The sequence below is a fragment of the Dermochelys coriacea genome, chromosome 1, assembly GCF_009764565.3.
Source record: "Dermochelys coriacea isolate rDerCor1 chromosome 1, rDerCor1.pri.v4, whole genome shotgun sequence".
Taxonomy (NCBI): domain Eukaryota; kingdom Metazoa; phylum Chordata; order Testudines; family Dermochelyidae; genus Dermochelys; species Dermochelys coriacea.
Window position 1 is genome coordinate 215,289,513 of NC_050068.2, and position 26,838 is coordinate 215,316,350.

General features: G+C 42.5%; 1 protein-coding gene across 2 annotated transcripts in view; it reads right to left on the reverse strand.

The window, feature by feature from the left end:
• Positions 1-5,225: 5,225 nt before the first annotated feature.
• LOC119850046 (C-type lectin domain family 12 member B-like) overlaps positions 5,226-26,838 on the reverse strand; it is a 51,198-nt gene continuing 29,585 nt past the window's right edge. The window contains exons 1-7 of one of the 2 annotated variants that reach the window (XM_043513855.1): positions 23,799-24,032; positions 14,715-14,813; positions 13,838-13,981; positions 10,100-10,254; positions 7,785-7,903; positions 6,752-6,865; positions 5,226-6,571 (exon numbers count right to left, since the gene is read on the reverse strand). In XM_043513855.1, the coding sequence (XP_043369790.1) occupies positions 6,559-6,571; positions 6,752-6,865; positions 7,785-7,903; positions 10,100-10,254; positions 13,838-13,981; positions 14,715-14,813; positions 23,799-23,889 (735 nt within the window). In that variant the 5' untranslated portion in view covers positions 23,890-24,032 and the 3' untranslated portion in view covers positions 5,226-6,558. Of the gene's footprint in view, positions 6,866-7,784; positions 7,904-10,099; positions 10,255-13,837; positions 13,982-14,714; positions 14,814-23,798; positions 24,033-26,838 lie in introns of those variants that run through there. The other variant, XM_043513856.1, reaches the window with a different exon arrangement.

Below are 26,838 nucleotides of genomic sequence, written 5' to 3' on the forward strand. Positions count from 1 at the left end.
CCAAGTCAGATGCCACCAGCAGAAGGTTGATTTTCTTTTTTGGTGGTTCAGGTTCTGTAGTTTCTACATTGGAGTGTTTCTCTTTTAAGACTTCTGAAAGCATGCTCCACGCTTCGTCCCTCTCAGATTTTGGAAGGCACTTCTGATTCTTAAACCTTGGGTTGAGTGCTGTAGCTATCTTTAGAAATCTCACATTAGTACCTTCTTTGAATTTTGTCAAATCTGCAGTGAAAATATTAAAAAAAAAAAACCAACATGCTGGGTCATCATCCGAGACTTCCATAACATGAACTATATGGCAGAATGTGGGTAGAACACAAAGCAGGAGACATACAATTCTCCCCCACGGAGTTCAGTCACAAATTTAATTAACCCATTATTTTTTTAATGAGTGTCATCGGCATGGCAGCATGTCCTTTGGAATGGTGGCCGAAGCATGAAGGGGCATAGGAATGTTTAGCATATCTGGCATGTAAATACCTTGCAACGCCGGCTACAAAAGTGCCATGTAAACACCTGTTCTAACTTTCAGATGACACTGTAATTAAGAAGTGGACAGCATTATCTCCCATCTTAGGGATTGACTGAACAAGAAGTAGGACTGAGTGGACTTGTATGTTCTAAAGTTTTATATTGTTTTGTTTTTGAGTGCAGTTATGTAACAAAAAAAATCTACATTTGTAAGTTGCACTTTCACAATAAAGAGATTGCACTACAGTACTTGTATGAGGTGAATTTAAAAATACTATTTCTTTTATCATTTTTACAGTGCAAATATTTGTAATAAAAATAATATAAAGTGAGCACTCTACACTTTGTATTCTGTGTTGTAATTGAAATCAATATATTTGAAAATTTAGAAAGATCCAAAATATTTAATAAACTTCAATTGGTATTCTACTGTTTAACAGTGTGATTAAAACTGCAATTAATTTTTTTAATCACGATGAATTTTTCTGAGTTAATTGCATGAATTAACTGTGATTAATTGACAGCCCTGGTTGTTGTTAAAAATTTTCATTCCACATAGGTAGCCACAATTATAGGATGCATACAAGTCAATCCTAGAAAATAAAGCATTTCATTATGTCCTGACATTGGCACTCTGCATGTATGCGGGGCACTGTGTATTTACCAGTTTCCCTTGGGTTAGTAATCTGCACCTACCCTATAACTGGTTCAGATTATTTTCCCCTCCATGCCAGCTCAGCTCTGCCAGCCAGTGCTCTGCAGGGTGAAAGCCAGTGCTAATGCTCCACTATTGCTTGCCCACTCCCTCCTCACCCACACAGGACAGGAAATAGCAGTCCTGCAGAGGCTGGTATTGCCCTGTGCTAGTAGTCACAATGCAGACAGCACAGGAAAATAAGTAGATACCATATGCTTCTCCTTTGTGCAAGCACACAGGACAGGCCACAACTGGTAAGTTTTGAGTACAGTATTTAGGACCCAACCTGCTCTCTGTGTCAAAAGAGCTGAGCCATCCTCCCAATACCAGCTGTTCCTTTCAGATGTACACAAATCAATCCAGTAATATTGTGTATAAGATCCTTTGGAGGTACATGATTCTGTGAGTAAATCACAACATTATTTCCAAAAAGAAACCAAGTTCTTATCTTTCATAATTTGTATAAGCTAAAAAACCAAAAACTAATATAAATCAGTAACAGGAGAACTTCCAGCCAATGACATCCTGATTTTGATGAAATAGCCCTGACTTGTATTACAGGACTGTTCAAGTGTCTCAGATTATTGCTATGTTGCAGGACAGACTTAAGAGTCACTGTTCTAGCACCAGGGGACAGATTTTCAAATATATTTAGGAACCTAAAAGTTGCAGATAGACATTTAGTGGGATTTAAAAAAAGCTTAGGCACCTAACTGCCATTGATTTTAGTGGGAGCTAGGCACTTTTAAAATCATATTGGCTGAAAGATGACAGGCAGAGCTCTTTGAATCTAGGGATTTACCATCCCTTATGGCTTCGTCCCTGATTTTGAAATGTTTTGTTTGGGTCAGATGATATGAAACCAGACACATTGACTATCTCCATTAGTGTGTCCTGAGCAATTCCTGAGATGTGCCTCACATGTTCCTAATGTTTCCTATCATCATATGCAATTTCAGTCCCATCCTTCTGTTTTCTGTCTTTCTGGTTTTTTACCTTCTGTCTCCTAAGAGCCTGGCTTAGCCAGCCAGGACAGCACTTTGCTATAACTGATTGATTTAGCAAGCCATAAATAATATAGAAGTAACATGATCCATGGGAATTTTGCTCTCTAAAATATGATGAGAATCAGGATAACCCAGATAAGTCAGATATTTTCCTGGGCCAGGGAATTGCAGATGAGGTTAAGGAGTGTCTAAATGGGCCAAGGGCCCTAGCGATTCCTGTAGTCTTCCAGTACCCAACCAGCAACTCGGAGACAGAAGCTTTCTCTTTCCCCTTTTGTGCGTCTGTCTGCTTTTCTCTTAGGAAAATATAGGATCAGAATTTAATGACAATTTAAGATTTGCAAGCTCCCTCCCACCTAAAATAGACTTTGTTTCTTCCCCCCTACCCCTCTCTCAAGTTCAGTGGATATTATTTAAGAAACTTTTAAGGAAGAGTTTTCTGTTAATTCTCTGTGTAACTTCTGTGCTTCAGCCTCTGGAGAGGTGAAAGAACTGAAGGATGGAATCTAAGGTGGGATACCACGTGGCAGTGAAGGCACCAACTTCTAAATCACTGGATGCAGCTGCACAGCATTTCTAGGTAGAGACGGACATAAAAGCAGTGAGAGACTGGGAGCAAGGAATCGGGCTCTGATTGCTTGGATGGCAGCACACAGCATGCATCCCAGACTTACCATTAACATCCTCCACAGCACTCCCCTCCTCAACTCTTGCCAGGGAACTTGAGCGACTGGCATAGACAGCTTGTTAACGAAGAGCCCTGGCTGGAATGATTTAGTCAGGGTTGGCCCTGCTTTGAGCAGGGGGTTGGACTAGATGACCTCCTGAGGTCTCTTCCAACCCTAGTCGTCTTCTATAAGAGCTGTGTATTTTTTCTCTGGCTGAGGATAAGGAGTGGATAAAGGGAAGAAGATTGTCATGGGGCAACTGTGACATGATTTTGCAAACTGGAGGAGCTATGTGGGCATACTTGTCAGTGATGCATGTGGTACCTACTCATGCCCTAAATATGCATTTAGCCCAACTTTAGGCATCTATTGTTAATCTTAGCCCTAAATTATCAAAAATTTACCAAACTTTTTGTGTATAGAAAAAGCTGTGTTTTCCTCCCAGGAGCAGCCAGTCCAATACATTTTATTTGCTATTATACAGACAGAGATATTCCTATGAGGACACTTTAATAGAACCCCCACTTCTTAGTGATAAGTCTGTAGGTTCAGAATCACTGATGGTACCATTGAAAGAAGATGAGTACCACAGAACAGGTTGCTGTTCACCCATTCTGATATCTGTGAGATAGCCCTGCTCTTAAGCTTATAGGACTATTAAGTGTTATACGAGAAAGTTTAGAGACACCATTTTGAAATATGATTCTGGCATATCTGACAAATATATATTTTGCTTGGAAAAGTGACAGGAAATGTGAAGTGATATATATTTTTGTAGTTTCATAGAACCACACATTGTGAAGTTGGAAAAGCCCTATATGATTCCATCTCATTTATTCATGCCCCATCTGAACCATTGCACATCAGACAGGGATTGGAGAGGCTATTTCATTATTTAATGTTTGTACTTCTATGGCACTTTCAGTCAGGATATTGTAGCACTATACAAAATGACCAAGTGAAAGTAAACATTATTTTTCCTTTAGATTTGTAAAAGTCACCTGTCCAAATATCAAGGCACATCTACAAACCAAATCAAATGTATAATTTTAAATAGATACTAGTATTTTCAAATGCATGGAGGACAGTGCAGTCTCTGGTGTACATGTTGTAATTGTGACACTAACAGACAGGTCAACTGATGTGTGACCATAACAACTTAATAGGAGATATTAAAATGGTAAACAGGGCCATTCCTCATAGATAGTTGTCAAAGCCATATTAAGAAGTCTTAAATCTTTAACATGTTTGCCTGTATTATTAGAGAATCAAGACTAGAAGCTAAGTGTATTTGTCTATGTTTACCTATATCTTGTTAGAAGTTTAACCATGTGATCTAATTAGCTTGTAGATGCTAAAATCTTATTCCTGTCTCTTAATGATTCATTACTGTATTCTATTGATTCAAAAATCAAAGATGCAAGATGCTATAGGACATAATAACATTACTTACATTGTCTTCAGCATAATTATCTGATATAATGAATTGTTTTAGAAATTTGAATAGTTATTGCTTAATGTATTTTCTGAGAAAGGACCCATTGAATAGAGATCAAACTGTCTGCTTGCTTTCATCAAAGCCCATGTGGTGGGATTACCTGTCAGCACCCAGATTGCTTCAGATATAAAGAAAGCTTCAGGCCTGATCCTTTATAGCACAGGTTTGCTTAAACTTTGACAGAGAAGGTCTAAGCCAAAAGACTGAGGTCTCCAGATTTACTCTGGATTTGCCCTGGAATTCTCATGGAAGAACTTGAACAAACTCTATAGCTGAAATGTCTATTGGACTGTAACCTTTTAAATTGATTCCAGAAAGACTTTTACAAATCAGCAGTCTCTCCATCTCTGCTATGAAACTGACCTAAGGATTTTACACACATTTGTATGTATATTGATCTCTTAACTATATATAACTCTCTTTTATTAATAAATCTTAGATTAGTTAATAAAGATTGGCTGTAAGGGTGTATTTGGGTAAGGTCAATGGTCTTTTGGGATTGATAGAACTTTAATTACAGTGAATAAGGTTTTCAATAACCCTTCACTATATTAGCATTGGCTGTCTAGATGGGAGCCAAAGGTTGGATTGCTTAAAGGGGATTGTATTTGACTTCTCCAATGTGGTGTCATAGAAGCTGTTTTGTTACTGGCTTGCTGAATCTAATTATAGAATAAACCACCAGTTTTAGGGATTGTCTACTCTATTCCTTGCTGTTTGCCCTGAGTAAGAATTCTCAATGTGACCCTTCCAGGCACCACAACCACAGTAATATATATGTATAATAAAGGAACACAACTAAGTAATCAGGCAAGCTGCATTCTAAACTATCTTAAGTTTGAGTGGCCTTCGAGTGTTGTCACAAGTTGAGCACATTACAGCAATCTAGTTATTATCTTTATTTCGACTTGTAAAATTGCAAAGGTTATTATGAGCATGAAATAATCCAGGACATTTTGAAATCCAGCCACAGTATATGATTCTGATTTCCTGTAGCAATATTTGTAATGGTTTTCTATACTCTTTGTAAAGAATGTCTTTTGTTTCTAATGTATAACTATATCTATACAATAACAAGCTGGCTGTTTGAAATAGAAGAAACTTTGTACAAGTATCAGATGAGTAAAATCACCAAGGAAAAACAGGATAAAGGCCTAGCTTGCACTACAGAGTTAGGTTGACACAAGGTGGCTTACATCAACCTAATTATGTCAGTGTCTACACTAGAATGCTGCTTCTGCTGAAGTAAGTCAACCGCTACACCAACATAATAACTCCACCTCAACTAGAGGTTTGGTGCTTAGGTCGGTGTCGTTAGAGCAGCGCAGTATCCATGTAGACACTGAGTTATTTACATCACCTGTTGTCTGTCAGCCCTGAGTAGGGCTGACAACTGGAGCTCCCCCCACCCTGGTGCTGACAGCCCAAGCTGTCACCAGGCACTAGCTGGAGCTGTCAGCACCCGGGCCAGGGGGAGGGCTCCTGCTGTGAGCCTGGCCCCTGGCTGACAGCTTGGGCTGTCAGCACTGGAGTGGGGGTTGGGAGGGGGAGGGGAGGCTGACAGTTGAGGCTGTCAGCCCCGGGGCTGCTGAACTGCAGCTGTCAGTGTCCCACAATCCCCTACCTCAGTCGGTGGAACCACTTCTAGTCAGAGCATGCCCCCACCAACAGATGGAACATAGTATGGACGTGAACCACCACTTTAATTACTGTGTTGGCTGTACATGGACTTAACTTAAGTTGACTTAATTTTGTAGTGTAGGCAAGCTTTTAGTTTATGGTTGTCTGAGGGAAATAACTGAAATGTGATGAAATTTAGAAAAAAATACTTTCAAGTTGGAACTCAAGATTTATTTTTAACTTTTTTTTGTAAAATAGAGATGTGATATTTTAGAATTGTCTCTCAAAGAGACAAGCCTCATCACTTCAATTACAATATTTAAAGCTAGAAAAAGCTCTGGTGGATCTCCTATTCAGAAGAATTATGCCCCGGGGTCCTGGTCACAAGATGCAAACCAACCCATTTTATCTGCAGTTTCTCTGGTTCCATGCTATGCCTGAAGTTTCCAGTTTCAATCTGGCGTCTGTTACACATTTCAGAACTGCACTGATGGATTTTGTGTTCTCTCTGGTGCATGGCAGTGGTATTTTGATGCTAACAGTAGCTTATTTTTGCAAGTGACTTCCTAAGACTCTTTCCAGTCATTGTCTTGATTTTCATAACTGAACCCTAGGGTGGGGGGAAAGAAACAAGAAGTTCTGGTGTAGCATATAATAGAATGCTGATTTCAATTCCCACTCTGAACATTCTGAAAAAAAGTATAAAAACCTCACATGAAAACAAAATACACTGAGTATATGTCCTATCATACTGATGGAGCCAGTGTTCCTTCTGGTGATGTTTCTTTACCTCAGCTGGACAGCTGCTTTCTCACAGATCCATAAGTGCTTCTGTGAGCAGTCGCCTTTAAAAATTTTCCTGTCATATAGGTATGCACATTGATAGTATTTATATCCGTGGTCCCTGAAATAGATGTTTTAGAAATAGATTAACATTGTTTGTGTGTAGTAATTTTGAATATTTGTTCATTATTGTATAGATCTGTGTTAATGGTGACATAAATCATATCATAAGAGAAATGTGAACTTCCCCTTTAAGAACAGGTTGAAGGCATAGTGAGTGAGCTGCTACAGAGTAGCAGCCGTGTTAGTCTGTATTCACAAAAAAGAACAGGAGGACTTGTGGCACCTTAGAGACTAGCACATTTATTTGAGCATAAGCTTTCGTGAGCTACAGCCCACTTCATCGGAGCTGTAGTTCACGAAAGCTTATGCTCTTCACTTCACTTCACACTTTCATGTGAGCTGCTACAGAAGCTAGTATTCATTTGTGTGCTGCTGCTGCTGCTCCTGGATTAGGACGGTGGCCTGGAGCTGGGCATTGGGGAGGTCTCTGTCTGCAAAAAGCTCCTTAAGGAAAAGGTTGGAAACCCAGAACAAACAATGGTCTCTTTAAAAAAAAATGACTCTCATGATTAAGGGTCTAGCACACAGAACTTCATCCTAGAAAATGAAGCATCATTTTACTTTTTCCTGACGTGCATTCTATGCGCGTGTTCAGGACCCTAGTGTATTCGCTAGCTTCCCTGGGGGTAAATAATGCACACCTGCCCTACAACTGATTCAGATTACTACCCCTTCCTGCCAGCTCAGCTGTGCCAGCCAGTGCTCTGCATGGCCAGTGCCAAATCTCCAGCCTTGTTTGCCCACTCCCACCCTGTCCTGGGCAGAACAGAGATTAGCAGCTCAAAAAGGCTGTTATTACCCCTGTGCGTCTCTGTCAGAACACAGGTAGGCAGCACAGGAGAGTAAGGGGGCACCCTATGCTTCTCTCCTGCAGGAGTCCTGGAATGGGCCACAATCAGGCCCTAAATATTCATTACCAATCAGTTCTCTGTGCTGAAAAAGCTGAGCCGTCCTCCCAATGCCAGCCGTCTCCTTCAGATTTACATGATAATCCAAACCAGTAATTGTCTCTAGTCTCTCTTGGAGGTACATGGTTCTGTGAGGAAATCACAACATTATTTAAATAAAGAACTCAAATTCTTACCTTTCAAAAAAAACTCACTAATGTACATCAGTGATGGGAGAGAACTCCCAGCCAAAGGTATGGCATCCACCCTTCCTGATGTGATGATATAGCCCGGATTTGTATTACAGGACTGTTCAAGTGTCTCAGATTATTGAAATGTTGCAGGACAGATAAAAAAGTCGCCATTGAAGCACAAGGAGTCAGATTTTTAAAAGGTATTTATGCAGATAGGCACCTAGTGGGATTTTTCTAAAGTGCGTAACACCCATTAAAATCAATGGGAGATAGGTGCCTGGGTGCTTTAGAAAATCTCATTAGGAGTCTATCTACATCTTTAGGTGCATAAACACCTTTACAAATCTGCCTGAACGGCCACATTTTTAAAGGTATTTAGGCATAATTATGCACAGCTTTGCAACACCTAACTAATTTAGGAGCCTAATTCTCATTTTCAAAAGTGACTTGGGCACTTCGGAGCCAAAATGTGTTTGAAAATGAGATATAGTTTCCTAATCAGTTAAGCATTGCAAAGTTGAGCACATAAGCAGCTAAATATCTTTAAATATGTGGGCCTAAATGCCTTTGGTAATCTTGGAATAAAAAAATATTTGAGCTAAATGCAAAGATGGAAAATTTCTATGAACTCATGTCTTAATCTTTTAGAAATATGACAGATTCTGACATATGATACAACATATAATAGTTGGGAAAACTGACAAGAAATATTTGTGATAAATATTATTTCTAGTTTCATAAAACGACAGAAATTAGAGTTAGAAAAGCTGCTACCTTGTCCACGCACCAATGCAAGGTGGATTTCTTTATTTTGTAATTTAGAAAATGTTTCCCATACAAAGTCTCTGAATTCATGTGCTCCAGTTAGTAGAACATGTGACTTTTAAACAAAATGTCAAAAACAATAGAACTCTATGCCCAATCTAATTATAAACTTTAGACCAAACAACTGAACTCCAATTCCAATAAGCAACAGCCTGAAGAGAGGCATGGGATCAGCCCTATGCCCTAAAGATCCACAAATTGTGGTTTTCTTGTAACAACACAGGAAGTGAATTCCATACTCCAGGTTCCTCCACTCGAATGCCCTGTCTCTCCATCCCCAGGCATTTGAACTTAGCAATGGTTAATTCTACCTACTCAGCTGGCCTCAGTTGCTTTGTGACAGTCCATGGCAGAAGAAGTTAGCTACCAGGGAGTTTGGACAAAACCCACATAGGGCTTTAGACAGCAAATCCGAATCACCCCTTGCATTGTATATGGCAACTAGGAGTACAGCTGTTTCTGGAAGTTGTCTGAGCAATAACAGAGCTTTGGTGGACTTCTGCTGTTGATTCTGCCTTGCTGCTCCTCAGTGCATCTTGTCTTTATCCCATGCTCCCAGCTCTCAACCTATGCTTGGCTCCCGGCCCTGATTTATTGTCTTCATCTTAAGATGATTGCTGACCTCAGTGAAAGACCGTGGCCCAACCTGACCCAGACTCTCACCTCACACACTCAATCTGGCAACAGTATCTGACTGTGTGCTTTTGAGCTGACCTGGCCCCAGATTGATCTCTGACCTTCAGCCCCAGCATTGAGCAGCTCACTCCAGGCCCACAGGCTGCCCATGACTTGGCCTGACAATAGGGGCCTAATTCCCAATTGTCCTGTGCCTTCTGTTGTCATTTACATGGGTGTAAACATCTACCAGATCAGATTGCTAACATTTTATGTCGACTTTACCACATTGTAAATGAAGAAGTGAATCCTGCTCTCTCTCTGCCCATCTGATGTGGAAGTGTGGAAATCCTGCCCTTGAGCCCCTCTAGCAGCCAGAAGAGCAGGACAAGTGTTATCCGCATAGAACTGATCAACCTACTCCTTAAAGCACCCAGAAGGCAGTGCCCTGTGTGGAAAACCCATTGTTCATAACCACAGCAGGATCTGAGAGACTCGCATCTACTCTTAGGATATTTTTAAAGCAATTATGGTGGTAAGTTCCACAAGCTATTTATCCAGTGTCTGACAAAGGCATTGTGCTCTGCAATGTACCACACCCTGTAGATAGGAGGCAACAGAGCTATAGTAACCAAACTCCATTTTCTGTCTTGGGTGGCTTATGAGAAATTTACATCCAAATAAAATAAGAGGCTGGTGTAGGAGCTCTACCAGCTTCTCCTTGTCTTGTAGCATGAGAAGGGTGGAATTCTGTAAGGAACAGAACTCTCGACTCTGCTTCCAGGGCCTTTTCTCTCTTGAAATGTAGAAGCAGGTGTCACCTCCCATCCATTGCCAGTTTGCAGGGCAGAGTATACAATTTGGTCCTAAAAAAGAGAGAGAAATTCTTTGTTTCTCATCCTAAGCAGTTCAATTTAGAATACAAGGGCTACTGCCATTGACTTGAATGCACATAGAAGTTGCAGAGCTGTCATGTATATGGCACTGATCCTCCATGGGCCAAGCCCAAGATTATCACTAGCCTGTGTGAAATGATCTGCTGAGTCTCAGTTCTTTTAAAGTATGATACGATCTCCATTGAGAAGGGCTGGATTTCGCATTGCTGAGGAGGTAAAAACTGTGTTGAACCCAGCAGCAGAGAATGTTGTTATATCAGGAGTCACCAGATCGAGCTTCTACACATAGTCTTACAAGTTCTGTTCCTCAGCATGAGAGCAGTGTGCAGTCTCTGAAGAGATGCTGTATTGTTGTTAGGTTTGTGATTCATGTTCTTTTTTATAAAGCTGTTATAAGCAGCAATAGAATTTGCTCTTTCCCTAATCTTTGTAACTACAGTTTATTTCTGGGGCAGAGTTGCCTGCTGGGACCCAGACATTAATGTGTGGGCTGAGATTCTTGAAAGCCAAGGATTGCCTGTATGCTGTTTGTGACCACCTCTGTTCCAGGTGTATCTAGTGTAAACAAACCAATTGCACTAAGAATACCCAGACTCCTCATGATTAATTTCTCTTCCAATGGAAAACTGACCCTACCAGGCCCTGAACTCTGCTGTGACTCAGTAAAGAGCCCCCCCCCCTTTTTTTTTTTTTTTAGTGAACAATCTTGCAGTGGCCAGAGAATGAGAATGGGGATGGAGAAGGTATGAACTACCAGGAACAAGTCTTTTTCCATCTTAATTGATAACATTACTGTGAATGGTTTCAGAGTAGCAGCCCTGTTAGTCTGTATTCACAAAAAGAAAAGGAGTACTTGTGGCACCTTAGAGACTAACAAATTTATTTGAGCATAAGCTTTTGTGAGCTACAGCTCACTTCATCGGATGCATTCAATGGAAAAGCTTATGCTCAAATAAATTTGTTAGTCTCTAAGGTGCCACAAGTACTCCTTTTCTTATTACTATGAATCTGAATGTCCTTTATCTAAGGCCCCTTTAGACCACTCTGACAACATAATGTTGCTTTAAAGGGAGTGTAAATGGCTGCCATAGCAGTGTAAAGGAGAATCTGCTCCTATACTATCTTTAAAGGATAGTTCATACATAATATACCTAAGGCAAAATCACAAAAGCAAGGTGGTTAAAAGTCAGGGCATCTAACAGGGCATATCGTCTACTCCAGTGGTTCTCAAACTTTTTTTTTCACAGACCACTTGAAATTTGTAGAGACTCCACTAATTAAGTGAGTGGCCCTTCATTCTCTTGTGTGTGGCCGCCCAGGCACGCACCTTAGAGGGAACTATCTGTGGATCACCTGAATGGAGCTCGCAGACCACAGTTTGAGAACCTCTGTTCTACGCCTCAACCTAGGAACACACATCACTACTAGAGCAACCACCCTAGAATGCAGACTACACACTGTCATCTTAACTCTGCCCCAGTGGGGACACCAGACTTACAGAATAGCCCTCCCAAAATCTCTATACCCACAAACAGACCTGACTTCCCACAAGCACTGTCCCAATTATTCCTTCTGCACAGTTCTGGAAAAAACACTAACTCAATGTTCACAAAAGGGCTGTTCCACAGAGATCCTTCTCGGTATGAAAGTAGCCTCTGCTTTGCTGAAGACCTTCCTCCCATAAATGATGCTAGATTAGAAAAGCCCATTCATGCTCTGTGTTAGGTTCCAGTTTCAGAGAGAGGGGACATTACTGGAGGCATGTGAAAATTTCTTGCTCTTCCAATCTGATCAAAACTAGTGCTGGTGAAAATGAAACTACATTGTCCTTTTCAAAAACAAAATGTGTTCATGTTTTCCACTGGTGAACCATTGTGCTTAAGGATCTATTTATAAAATGATTATCAGTCCCTCTTCCCCAGTCTCAGACCACTGGTAGCCTTAGGCACTACAGCCAGGGTCAGAAACAAATCACTTTTCCCATCTCCCCAGGATTCTGGGCATCACAAAGAAAGACTCTAATGATCTTTCCAGCTCTGCTTATTTTTCTAGTATTTTGCAAGCAACTAGTGTACTCCACCCTTGAGGTTCCATAGTGAATTCATCTTAGAAGCCAATCAATATTGCTCCTCAATTAGCCAAAGAGGGCAGCACAAAGTAGAGCTAATCAAACCGTTTTTTTAGATTAGGGTCTGAACAAAAATATCTGAAAAAAATGGTAAGTTTCCAATCAGAGGTAGTTTTTTTCATTTTCTCGCTGAAATGAAAAATTGAAAAATTTTTCCTTGATGTTAAATGAAACCACATTTAAAAATGAAACAATTCATTTAGAAATGGAATGTTGTTAGTTTAGAAAATATCAATGGAATGGAAAAAATTTGCTAAAAAGTCAGTTTGGGGTTGAACAAAATGTTTCCTTCATCCCACAATGTTTTGTTTCCAGACATTTTTAAAGGACTAGATTGAGAAAATGGCCAGAGGAGGAGGTCCTCTTAGAACCCTTACCTCGGCGGGTAGGACATTCATTTGGAGAGGATATTTGGGTTTCCTTTGCCGATGCATTGCTATGAACCTCTATCTCCTCTATCCCAGGGAAGTGAGCTAGAGGCTATTCTGGGATGAGTTTCTCTTAGTCTATTTTGTGGAAGCCATTCCACTTTGTATAAATAATTAAAAAATATTTGGAGCAGGGACTTAAACTACATGATCACAGGTGAGGGCCCTAGCACTTAAACTGTAATCATTCTCCCAGTCATGCTCTGCTTTTATGAATCACTCTGCTTTTGTGAATGGCACCTAAATTCTTTTGTTTATCTAGCCTGAATTTTATTTTAATTTTTTTTGCCAAAACAATTTGGGAAATACCTGTCCAGTCCTCTAATACTTTCTGGGCAGGTATAAATAAATAAAAATAAACTTTATTTGACTTTTTTATATTTTTTTCCGTATTTTTAATTTGTCTGACTTCAACCTAAGTTGACGAGTAATTTTGTACACGCCTTTGATTTACTATTAAAAAAAAAAAGTTGCCCAGCTCTATTGCTGAGTGATATAAAGCATTCCTGTTTCTCCAGACTGTGAACATGCTACTTCTTTCGCACTTCATGACTCAGTCTTAGAGGAACTGAATGAAAATTGATCCTTAATCTTCCAAGCTGTTATGCAGACCACTAAGCAACATCACTAGTGGACAGTTACCATCTGATACTGTTTTATGGCCCACGTGAAATCAGTTGGATAGTACCAGTTCAGTTACTAGGAGGAAGGTGTCAGCATCACAAAAGCGCAATAATAACTGGCATTAATTATTTGTTTTCTTAGCCATTTGAACAGAGAAAACAAGGACTGAATGGATCATGAAGGAGGAATTCCCTTGTACCTCACCTCTCTGCTAATTGCACACAGTTAGTTGTCGTCCTTTTCAGTGCAGGTATAGAGGTCATTTAATGGTGTGTAATTGGAAGAGAATAGGTGAAATTGTACAACCATTGCCCAACCTGTATCTATTCTGAAATAAAGGACAGGAGTCCGTTTGCATAACAATCCTATTTACCATTATTCTTATTTTTTTCTTCCCCTTTCAGACACAAATTGTCTTTCATGTCTTGCAGCCTTTTTGAGGAACTTGTTTGCAGAGTTTCCTGGTTTTGCTTGAGGTTTCCAATCTGTTTCTGGAAGTCACTGGAAACCTGAAAAACTGAAACTCACAAAAAGCATTTTGTATTCTCATAATTTATGAATTAAAATTAGTCCTGTCTTTGTCCTCTTTTAATTTTTGTATCTGGGGGTAACCGTGTTAGTCTGTATCCACAAAAACAACAAGGAGTCTGGTGCCAGTCTTTTAAAATTTTTGGTTATTCTATTATCTGGTTTAAATTTTGTGCCTTGTTTTGGGTAGTAACACTTGGTATTGGCATCACAGGTTTAGTGTAATTTTTCTATTTTAAAATAAATTTTAAATAAAATGAGCTGGCTTTTTAATGGGATACAGAGCCTTTCGCCTTTTTGTCACCAATTGATATCCAGCTCAGGTCAGTATTAACTGAAAAACATTCCCACCTTATAAGTTTTCAGTGTGAAATGAATTAGTGGATGTCATCCAGTTCCTAATGGGACAGGTTTCCATATCAGAAAAACCAGCATCATAACTTGATGTCACAAAAAGATTTCCCTTTGGCAATTTAAGTAGAGAGGTCAAGGAGTGAATGGTTTACAGAAATTGTCACATGCAGCAATAACACTACTCTGGAGCTCAACCAAGGTAAAGTACATTAATGGGTGATAGTGTGTCTGGAAAGCTTGCATTACCACTGCTCATGCTGTACCTGTGCGATGGTTAAATCAACAGCTTCAGACTACAGGGGATGGATAGCAAACTAGCATCTTTTACCTGTATCAAATTCACCAAATAAAAAAGTATTGATACTTACACACAATCCCCAGGGCTAACAGCCCTACCAGCAATGCCAAGCACAATGTGAGGAAAGTCAGGGCAGCCAGACGCCATATGGGGAATGAAGCAGGGCGCCCTGCAGAAACAGCAGAAAAAGTCCAGACCAGTAATATATATAATTGGTGCTTTAGTGGGGCTAATTTCACAACGCTGAAAATAATTATGAGCCAAATCCAAACAAGCTGGGAGGAAGAATTTAATCAGAAAAAAGTTGAATGATAATTGGGAATCTTTAAACCACACCTTACTAGATGTCCCCAATGCCATAAGCCCACAATTAAGGAAGAAGGCTATGCTAGTTTTAAAAAAAAATAGTTTAGAGTAGAATTAAAGGCAACTGAAAAAAATAATAATCATTAAATACATAACAAATTGAATAAATGGGAAGTTGATAGTAATGAATATAAACCAGAAATTAGGAATTGTAGAAAATTGATAAGGGAAGTCAAGGGACACAGGGAGATATCTAGGGCAGTAGAAATAAGAACAATAAGAAGGAGTTTTTTAAATATATTAGGAACAAAAAGAATCCTGACAATGGTATTGGTCCATTGATAGATGGATATGATAGAATTAGCAATAATAATGCAGAAAAGGCAGACATGCTAATATATATTTCTGTGCTCTATTTGTGGGGGAAACAGATGATGCAGTCTCATCATATGGTGAGTACACTCTTTCCCATTCCACTTGTATCTCTGGAGAATGTTAAACAGAAACTGGAGTGACTGCTGATGGAATACTGTGTCCAGTTCTGTGCTCACAGTTCAAGAAAAATGTTGATAAATTGGAGAGGGTTCAGAGAAGAGCCGTGAGAATGATTAAAGGATTAGAAAACGTGTCTTATAGTTATAGACTCAAGGAGCAAAATCTCTTTATCTTAACAAAGGGGAGGTTAAGGGGTGACTTGATTATAATCTTTAAGTACCTCCATGGGGAACACGTATTTAATAATGGACTCTTTAATCTTTCAGAGAGAGGTATAACATGATCCAATGACTGAAAATTGAAGCTAGATAAATTCAGACTGGGAATAAAGTGTAAATTTTTAATGGTGAGAGTAATTAACTGTTGGAACAATTTACCCAGGGGTGTGGTGGATACTCCATCACTGACAATTTTTAAGTGAAGATTGGATGTTTTTCCAAAGCCATGTCTACACTAGCGAGCTTACGTCTGTACCGATGCAGCTGCGCCGTTGTAAGATCACTCATGTAGCCACTCTATGCCAAGGGGAGAGTGCTCTCCTGTCAACTTAATAAAAACACTTCCATAAGTGGTGGTAACTATTTCCGTGGGAGAATCTCTCCTGCCGACATAGTGCTGTGCATACTACCTCTTTTGCCGGCAAAACTTATGTTGCTCTGGGGATGGTTTTTTCACACCCCTGAACGACATAAATCATAGCATAGACATGGCCTAAACGATTTGCTCTAGGAATTATTTCTGGAAAGTTTTATAACCTGTGCTATGTAAGAAGTTAGACTAGATGCTCATAATGGTCCTATCTGGCCTTGGAATCTATGAAAACTAAAAATGAATTCAGTGACTAAAAGCTCTGCATTTTGGAAATGCCTTATTTTGCTGCTTTGTTTTTCTTCCTTCCTTCCTTCCTTCCTGGTTCCCACATACCCACAAAGACACTGAGCCAGCTTCCAGTCTGCTTGGAAAGGGCTGCAGCTACACAAGGTTCCAACAGACTCTCTTCCACTGCAGGGGCTACAGATGGTCAGCAAAGACCCTTGTTGGCCTTTACATAGGGCTTCCCCTGCAGAAGCCTAACTTGATCCTGTATTGTTCTTCTGCCATTGTACCCTATCTGTTAAAACTTATCCCATGACTTCTTTCTGCCAGAGATACTTGCCCGTACCCTGGCCTGACTCCAGAAGAAAATTTTGGAGTTCTTTTGGCTGAAGCTGCACTGGGTCTCTGTGGGGGTCCTGAGTCTCCTCCTGGGAGAGGGTGGACAGGACCTGCCCTGCCTTCGCAGTAAGGTCCATGTCTACCACCTTCAGGCCCTGCAGAGACTCCTTTATGGTGCAGGTACTCCAGTGTAGAGTTTCCTGGTGCATGCCTTCCTCCACCATCTCTGAAGGGCTCCGATACAACCTCCAGCTCTTCTACCTCCATCTGAGGGGTCTTCTGCAAGACCTGTCTGAATTGCCAGTCTTCTACTGCGACATCCTCGGGACCTGGAAGCTGGTCTTGATGACCAGGTCCATGGTGGCCACCAAGAGGGAGGACCTCTTTGCAGACCCTCTGTTACACAACCCCTAGCTCAGTGTGCAGGTGGCAGAGTCCCCCTTGGTGTGCCAGAAGTTGGTCCTGCAGGTATCGGGGAGACCTCCTGGAGTAAAACAATTGGACCCCTGTCGCTTGGCCAGCACCTGGAGCTCTCCATCCCTCAAGTTCCATGGTGTATAAGAGCGCCCATACGAGATCAGTCCAAAGGTCCATTTAGCCCAGTATCCTGTCTTCTCACAGTGGCAATGCCAGCTGTGCCAAAGGGAATGAACAGAACAGGTAATCCATCAAGTGATCCATCCCCTGTTGCCCATTCCCAGCTTCTGGCAAACAGAGGCTAGGGACGCTATCCCTGACCATCCTGGATAATAGCCTTTGATGGACCTATGCTCCATGAAATTATCTAGTTCTTTTTTTTAACCCTGTTATAGTCTTGGCCTTCACAAAATCCCCTGGCAAAGAGTTCCACAGGTTAACTGTGCATTGTGTGAAGAAATACTTCCTTTTGTATACTCCAGGAGGTGAGGGCAGCCTTATTGCCTGTCTCTCGGGCCTTCCTCGAGTGGGTTCTTCAGGAGGGTTCTCCCTGTCTGCCATTCCCCCTGGTCCTCTGAACCTCTCCATCAGGCCCCTGTCCTATGAGCCTCCCCCGCTCCCAACTGCTCCCTCCTCACCAGATGAGCTGGCTGCACAACTTGCAACAGGTCCATCTCTGAACTGTTGCATTGACCTCAAAAAATGTTGCAAAGAATCTGGCTACAATTAATATGTGTGCAGAGAGCACTGAGAAACCTTTGTGCCTTCTTACAACATGTTCCTGGGGGCAGACTATTATGTTTTCTTCTGAAATCTTTGACATTGGTCAGTGTCCGAAACAGGATTTCTTTCTTTTCTTTGCCTGTCAGCCTAGGTTCTGGGCACTTTTGAATACTTAAATGGCCCCGATCCTTAACTCTGCTGTGACCCTTTTGCACAGCACCTCTGGGACACTATGGCATAGCTGGCACAGGAGGGTCACACCAGTGTAGTAGCTCTGATGCTAATTTCCTTCCCTATGGCTGGTGTAAAGCAGTGGCTCCAGAAAAGAAGACACCAGTGGGGTTCCCTGAACTCTGGTGATCCCCAACTGCTCCTCCTCCAATGACCATTTATGGTCACGAGCACCTGCAGCAAAGTTGTAACAGCCTTCAGACTGCTCTAATTGATACCAGAGGACTGGCTTAGAGCACAATTGGCCCAGGATCGGGGATAAGACAAAGATGGTTTACAGCCATTCTTGCACATTCCCCTCCTGAATCAGGCTGTGTGCTCCTCTACCTGAACCAGGAATCAGGGCCTGTAACACACCGATGCCGTCTGGCGATTGCTACTTTCCTAAAATGGCAAAACTGCTAAATAATCTGGCATTTATATGAATGTAAAGGCAAAATAACCTACCACCTTCCCCACCGAGGTACAGCCCCAAGCTAGAGCCTGACAGCATCACATGTTGTGGTCTCTGAGCCTTGGTCTACACTAGGAGTTGAGGTTGAATTTAGCAGCGTTAAATCGATTTAATCCTGCATCCATCCACACAACGAAGCCCTTTTTTTCGACTTAAAGGGCTCTTAAAATCAGTTTCCTTACTCCACCCCTGACAAGGGGATTAGCGCTGAAATCGGCCTTGCTGGGTCAAATTTGGGGTACTGTGCACACAATTAGACAGTATTGGCCTCCGGGAGCTATCCCTGAGTGCACCATTGTGACCGCTCTGGACAGCACTCTCAACTCAGATGCACTGGCTAGGTAGACAGGAAAAGGCCAGCGAACTTTTGAATTTCAATTTCCTGTTTGGCCAGCGTGGCAATCTGCAGGTGACCATGCAGAGCTCATCAGCAGAGGTGACCATGATGGAGTCCCAGAATTGCAAAAGAGCTCCAGCATGCACCAAACGAGAGGTACAGGATCTGATCTCTGTATTGGGAGAGGAATCCGTGCTATCAGAACAATGTTCCAGTTTTTGAAATGCCAAAACATTTGTGAAAATCTCCCAGGGCATGAAGGACAGAGGCCATAACAGGGACCCAAAGCAGTGCCGTGTGAAACTTAAGGAGCTGAGGCAGTACTGGAGCCAGTACCCCCCGAACTCACCCAAGGTTGCCTCCCGGACCAGCCAGGAGGAGAAGGGACCTCTGGTGAGAATACCTTTTAAAATACTATACATGGTTTAAAAGCAAGCATGTTTAATGATTAATTTGCCCTGGCATTCGTGGCTCTCCTGGATGTACTCCCAAAGCCTTTGCAAAAGGTTTCTGGGGAGGGCAGCCTTATTCCATCCACCATGGTAGGACACTTTACCACTCCAGGCCAGTAGCATGTACTCAGGAATCATTGTAGAACAAAGCATTGCAGTGTATGTTTGCTGGTGTTCAAACAACATCCGTTCTTTATCTCTCTGTATTATCCTCAGGAGAGTGATATCACTCATGGTCACCTGGTTGAAATAGGGTGCTTTTCTTAAGGGGACATTCAGAGGTGCCCGTTCCTGCTGGGCTGTTTGCCTGTAGCTGAACAGAAATGTTCCCTGCCGTTAGCCATGGGAAGGGGGGAGGGATGAGGGGCCAGCCACACAGTTGGGGGAGACAAAATGCGACCTTGGAACGATAGCACATCTGCTATGTATGTAATGTTAACAGCAAAGTTTACCGTGAAAGAGTGTACCCATTGTTCTATAAAATGTGTCTTCTTAAATATCACTGTCCCTTTTTTTTCTCCACCAGCTGCATGTGTTTCAAGGATCACAGGATCTTCTCCTTCCCAGAAGCTAGGGAAAATTAGAAGGCAAAAAAACCCGCACTTGCGATGAAATGTTCTCTGAGCTCATGCTGTCCTCCTACACTGACAGAGCACAGACAAATGCGTGGAGACAGACAATCTCAGAGTGCAGGAAAGCACAAAACGACCGGGAGGAGAGGTGGCGGGCTGAAGAGAGGGCTGAAGCTGAAAGGTGGTGGCAGCCTGATGAGAGGAGGCAGGATTCAATGCTGAGGCTGCTGGAGGATCAAACCAATATGCTTTAGCAGATGGTTGAGCTGCAGGAAAGGCAGCTGGAGCAGAAGACCGCCACTACAGCCCCTGTGTAACCAACCGCCCTCCTCCTCAAGTTCCATAGCCTCCTCACCCAGACGCCCAAGAATGCAGTGTGGGGGCCTCCGGCCACCCAGCCACTCCACCCCAGAGGATTGCCCAAGCAACAGAAGGCTGGCATTCAATAAGTTTTAAAGTTTTAAACTTTTAAAGTGCTGTATGGCCTTGCCTTCCCTCCTCCACCACCTGTCCTGGTGCTTCTCTCCTCCACCATCCCTCCTGGGCTACCTTGGCAGTTATTCCCCTATTTGTGTGATGAATTAATAAAGAATGCATGAATGTGAAGCAACAATGACTTTATTGCCTCTGCAAGTCGTGATCAAAGGGAGGAGGGAAGGGTAGTTAGCTTACAGGGAAGTAGAGTGAACCAAGGGGCAGGGAGTTTCATCAAGGAGAAACAAACAGAACTGTCACACCGTAGCCTGGCCAGTCATGAAACTGATTTTCAAAGCTTCTCTGATGTGCACCACGCCCTTCTGTGCTCTTCTAACTGCCCTGGTGTCTGGCTGTGCGTAACCAGCAGCCAGGTGATTTGCCTCAACCTCCCACCCTGCCATAAACGTCCCCCCGCTTACTCTCACAGATATTGTGAAGCACACAGCAAGCAGTAATAACAGTGGGAATAATGGTTTTGCTGAGGTCTAACCGAGTCAGTAAACTGCGCCAGAGCGCTTTTAAATGTCCAAATGCACATTCTAGCACCATTCTGCACTTGCTCAGTCTGTAGCTGAACAGCTCCTGACTACTGTCCAGGCTGCCGGTGTATGGCTTCATGATCCATGGCATTAAGGGGTAGGCTGGGTCCCCAAGGATAACTATAGGCATTTCAATATCCCCAACGGTTATTTTCTGGTCTGGGAAGAAAGTTCCTTCTTGCAGCTTTTGAAACAGACCAGAGTTCCTGAAGGTGCGATCGTCATATACCTTTCCCGGCCATCCCACGTTGATGTTGGTGAAACGTCTCTTGTGATCCACCAGTGCTTGCAGCACTATTGAAAAGTACCCCTTGCGGTTTATGTACTCACCGGCTTGATGCTCCAGTGCCAAGATAGGGATATGGGTTCTGTCTATGGCCCCACCACAGTTAGGGAATCCCTTTGCAGCAAAGCCATCCACTATGACCTGCACGTTTCCCAGGGTCACTACCCTTGATATCAGCAGATCTTTGATTGCGTTGGCTACTTGCATCACAGCAGCCCCCACAGTAGATTTGCCCACTCCAAATTGATTCCCAACTGACTGGTAGCTGTCTGGTATTGCAAGCTTCCACAGGGTATTGCCACTCGCTTCTCAACTGTGAAGTCTGCTCTCATCTTGGTATTCTTGCGCCTCAGGGCAGGGAAAAACAAGTCACAAAGTTCCATGAAAGTGCCCTTACGCATGCGAAAGTTTTGCAGCCACTGGGAATCATCCCAGACCTGCAACACTATGCGGTCCCAGCAGTCTGTGCTTGTTTCCCGGGCCCAGAATCGGCATTCCACCGCATGAGCCTGCCCCATTAGCACCATGATGCCCACATTGCCAGGGCCCGTGCTTTGAAAGAAGTCTGTGTCCACATTCTCATCACTTTCGTCACTGCGCTGACGTCGCCTACTCGCCTGGTTTCGCTTTGCCAGGTTTTGGTGCTGCGTATACTGCTGGATAATGTATGTGGTGTTTAATGTGCTCCTAATTGCCAAAGTGATCTGAGCCGGCTCCATGCTTGCCGTGGTATGGCATCTGCACAGAAAAAAGGTGCGGAACGATTGTCTGCCATTGCTCTGACGGAGGGAGGGGCGACTGACGACATGGCTTACAGGATTGGCTTACAGGGAATTAAAATGAACAAAGGGGGTGGCTTTGCGAGAAACAGAATGGCCCCCTCCAGGATAGAACTGAAAACTGGGTTTAGCAGACCATTGATTTCACAGAGGGAGGGAGGAGAAAATGAATACAAAACAAATCTGGTCTATTTCTTGTTTTGAGCCACTTCATCTATCTTTACACATCTTGCTGGCAGCAGACTGTGCAGAACGGCTGCTAGCCATTGTCATCTCCTGGGTGCTCGGCAGAAGACGGTGCAGTATGACTGCTGGCCATCGTGTTCTGCTGGCTGCTGATTAAAAGACAGTGCACTGCCGGTAGGACTGGATCACCATAAAACAAAACTTAAAAGGGAAATGACTTGGCTGAGTCACTCCCATGTTTGCCCAGTTGCCCCGACCTCATCGAGGTCAGTTAAAAGAGCACCCAGGACTATGTTGACGACTACTACCAGTCATACTGCACTGTCTGCTGCCAAAAGGCAATAAACTGCTGCTGTGTAGCAATGCAGTACTGCATCTGCCAGCACCCAGGAGACATATGGTGACGGTTAGCTGAGGGGGCTCCATGCTTGCCATGGTATCACGTCTGCGTGGGTAACCCAGAAAAAAAGGTGCAAAATGATTATCTGCCATTGCTTTCACGGAGGGAGGGAGGGAAGGGAGGCCTGATGATATGTACCCAGAACCACCCGCGACAATGTTTTTGCCCCATCAGGCACTGGGATCTCAACCCAGAATTCCAATGGGCGGCGGAGACTGTGGGAACTGTGGGATAGCTGCCCACAGTGCAATGCTCCGGAAGTCGCTGGTTGCCTCGATACTGTGGACACACTCCGCTGACTACATGCACTTAGAGCATTTGTGTGGGGACACACACAATCGACTGTATAAAAATGCTTTCTATAAATTCGACCTAATTTTGTAGCATAGCCATACCCTGAGAGATAAGGAAAAAAGGAAGTGGTTTCAGTTTGATTCATTTGGGATCTGAGGCTTCCGTAGCTGAATGCAAGCCCTTCTACAGAGGAGAGCCTGGGCCTTTGAGGTCCAAACTGGTCAGGGAGCCAGAGCAAACAAAAGTTCTGTCTTGAGAGTTTTTTATATAACTAATCTCTCATTCGTTGTTTCAGAAAAAGGCTCCGTGAAACAGAGTTGTGTTTTGAGCCTTTTTCTTTTTCTTGCATTTACAAATATTCCCATAGTCTCTTTTTTAAAAGGACCTTTGACTATTTAAAGTATTTCCCTCTTCTCTGGCTCTGTTCTGCCTCTCGCATGGAGACATCACAAATGCTCTATACTGTGAAAGTGAGTTATCATTTGTCACCAAATGTTACAACCTCCCATGAGAAAGAAGCAGGTCAAAAATGAAAGAGAACTAAGATTCTATTTCCCCCATAGACCAGAGTTTGACAACTATAAAATCCTAATCTAGGGCAACATCCTGCCATGGTTGATTCTGCCAAAATCCCCATGGATGGCACAATATGTCCTCTAGACTCGCAAACTCTACTCTAGAACATGATCCCACAAACACTACCTTGCACACTGCTCGCTCCCATGGGTAGTCCCATTCAAGTCAATAGGATTACTCATGGTAGAAAGTGCTCTCAGCAGTTAGTGTTTGCAGGGGTCCTTACATTATAAAAATATTCAGGGGAGGGACATCTCCCTCCATGCTTTGAACTGCACAGTGCATGCTTCTGCGCCTCTGTTAATTAATAATGACAATAAAACAAAAGGAGAAATTCACCACTGGTGTAACTCTACTGAGAGTAATGGATTTAGAGGAGTGAATTTGGCCCATTCTGCCTAAGATTAGGTTGACAGTACTTCCCAGTCCACCTAATTTAAGCACAATAACTAAAAAAGCCCCTTAGAAATTGTACCTTTTTCCTCAGGAGCAGCAGACTTTGGGATATTTTCCAGTGCATACGGTTTATTAAATTCCAGATCCGCATATGTTATTTCCTCTGTCATAGCTGGTGAAGAGGGAAGCTTATATTTCAAGTCAAAAAGTTAAGGCACATTCAAGGTTCTGCAGCAGATGAGCGAGGAACAAGATCTGTCCTTTTTAATGCATTGGTAGATACAAATGACACAACCCGGATATCAGAGCAGAGTGGCCCAGAACTTCCTCTGACAGGATGTTAAAAAAGAAAAATGTTCCCTTTTGACTGACTAATAGTCCCCCTCTCTTTCTTCCTCTGCCTCCCTTCTCACCCATCTACCCACCACTTACTTCTCTTTGCAACATCTGTCTGTGTAAATTCTGTGCTTTGGTTTTTAAAGAGGCAACTTGTTTCTGCAGAACTGCAGGTTCAGGATTTATATGTGGAGGTGAATACAGGATTTTCACAACATTATGGTCATGTTCTGTTATGACCAGATGCATGTCGTAGGGGTTAGCACTCTGCACAGTCCAGCAGCAGGCTTGGGATCAATTCTCAGTCTTTGTCTCTTGCCACAGGGTGCTGAGAGTTCTCCAGAGACTAGGTTCAGTTTCCAGGAGTTAGAGTTCAATGTGACCATGCAGAAGCCCAAGTCCAGGTACTTGGGCCCAGATCCTTGGCTGGTATAAATCAGTGTATTGATGATTGATTTATAGTCCAATTTACACCATCTGGCACCTGGTTTCTACCAGCTCAGTTCAGAAAGAGCAAGGAGTGCTGCAGGGATCGGGGCCAATCCCTGGGAACCACTGCTTTGTGCTCTGATATTTGAGACTTCAGCTTTATTAACATTCCTGGAATCTTGCTTGTCTAGGCCTAAGGGGATAGTGTTTGGCACAAGGAAAAGTTCAGGCAAAGGGAAAGGTTTTGAGGCTGCACAAGAAGGTAAAAGGAGGATGTAATATGTGTGCTGGCTTTTGTGTCTCCTCCATAAGGGGCCAGCAAAAATTGTAGACCCTGCACTCTTCTCAGTGCAGTGACTGCTCCTTTCTAGCATGCCCTGCAGTGTAAGGCTCTGAAAGGGGACGGGAAGGAACTGGCTAGCCTTGGAAGGCAGTGCATGCTGCACCCTCCTAGCAGATAGAGCACCAGGTGTGTTATCTGGTGTACCAGAGAGATCCACTGTATTTCTCTGGGCCACAGGGATTCCCACTGCTCCTGACCATACAGCATTAGGGCAAGTTTTGTAACAGCCAGAGCAACTGAGACACAGAAACAGACTCTCCTGGGGAGGTGGTCAAGTACTCAGTGATACTGAGAAATTCCAAAAAGAAAAGGAGTACTTGTGGCACTTTAGAGACTAACAAATTTATTAGAGCATAAGCTTTCGTGAGCTACAGCTCAAATTTGTTAGTCTCTAAGGTGCCACAAGTACTCCTTTTCTTTTTGCGAATACAGACTAACACGGCTGCTACTCTGAAACCTGAGAAATTCCAGAGAGTTTGGATTAGATGTGGGAATGCAGATGTGGGACGTACACCACTGTGAAATGAGACAAGTGTGCTACAACATGTGGATCAGGAGTAGATTGTACATGATGTCACAATCTGAATTGCTAACAGAAATAGGACTGGTTTCAGAGTAGCAGCCGTGTTAGTCTGTATTCGCAAAAAGAAAAGGAGTACTTGTGGCACCTTAGAGACTAACAAATTTATTAGAGCATAAGCTTTCGTGAGCTACAGCTCACTTCATCGGATGATCTGTAGCTCATGAAAGCTTATGCTCTAATAAATTTGTTAGTCTCTAAGGTGCCACAAGTACTCCTTTTCTTTTTGAGAAATAGGACTGATTCTCATTTACAGTAGGACCACCTTACACAACTCTGGTGCTGTAAAGGGATTTTTAAGTGAGTGTGGATGAAATTTGCATCTACTTTAAGATGTCTTTGCACTCTCAGATTGGTGTAAACCAGCCTTAGGCTGACTGAGAATCGGGCCGTAATATGGGGTTTGGTTTGTTTCTCCCTCCAATTAACTGAAACATATTATAGATATTAACATTTATATCAGTGCACAATAGGAACAAGCAGTATTTATAGTGGAAGCAAGTTAGATCCTAAAATACTGAGTTTTCATCATCTCAGTTGTTAGTAACATAGAGAAGGAAAATTAAATTTAAATTATTCAAATCTCAGTCTGTGTTCCAATAGAGCCCAATTCTGCAAATGCTTTGCACAACATTATCTTTACTCAAATGAGTAGCCCAGATGAATTACTGATGTGCTTGAGTGTTTGTAAGTACAGGTAATTCATTTGGACTGATCAAAGAAGAAAACACTTTCTGAAATTATTTTAGTTATTAACCAAAATTCCGAGTATCCCAACCTTTAAATTAGTGTTTAAATTCGGCAGAAAATTCCAACTCTCTCGCTGCAGATAGGGGTTTTTCCAGGCTGCACAGTTCTCTGCCTACACTTCCCAGTAAGCCAGATGACCTACACAGCCAGTGTCTGCGGTTTGCTTTGTGCTCCCTGACAGTTAAGCAAAAAAAGGGGGCATGACCTATGCTGAAGTTTCACCCAAATCAGGGGCCCCATGACAGTCACCCTTTGTGAGCTGAGAACTCTGCCCCTCCTGTAGCTCTTGGCTCACATTTACACTGCCACTCACATCCATATTTCCTCTGTCCAAGTAAGAAGGGAGTTAACCTTCTCTGAGAAAGCATCTAACAGTAATTTTCTTCAAGAGGAATTCACTCCAGCAGACATTGTGGCTTCCTTAAAGAAGTGAGGCTTAAAAAATTAAAGTTACAGATGAGAAAATATAGACAATATGAGATATTATGCAGGACACTGTCCAGATTCTTATACCTCACCTATCCCTGTGGTATCTGAACATCTAACAAAGTAGCTTCAGTCATGAGTTGCATTATCACCAAAATGTCACTTTGGAGAATAAAAAGTAAACTATGCATAGAAGAAGAAGTTAGTTCCCTCTTTAGCACTTACCTCTTCTGCTTGTAGCACAAGCATCTTTGC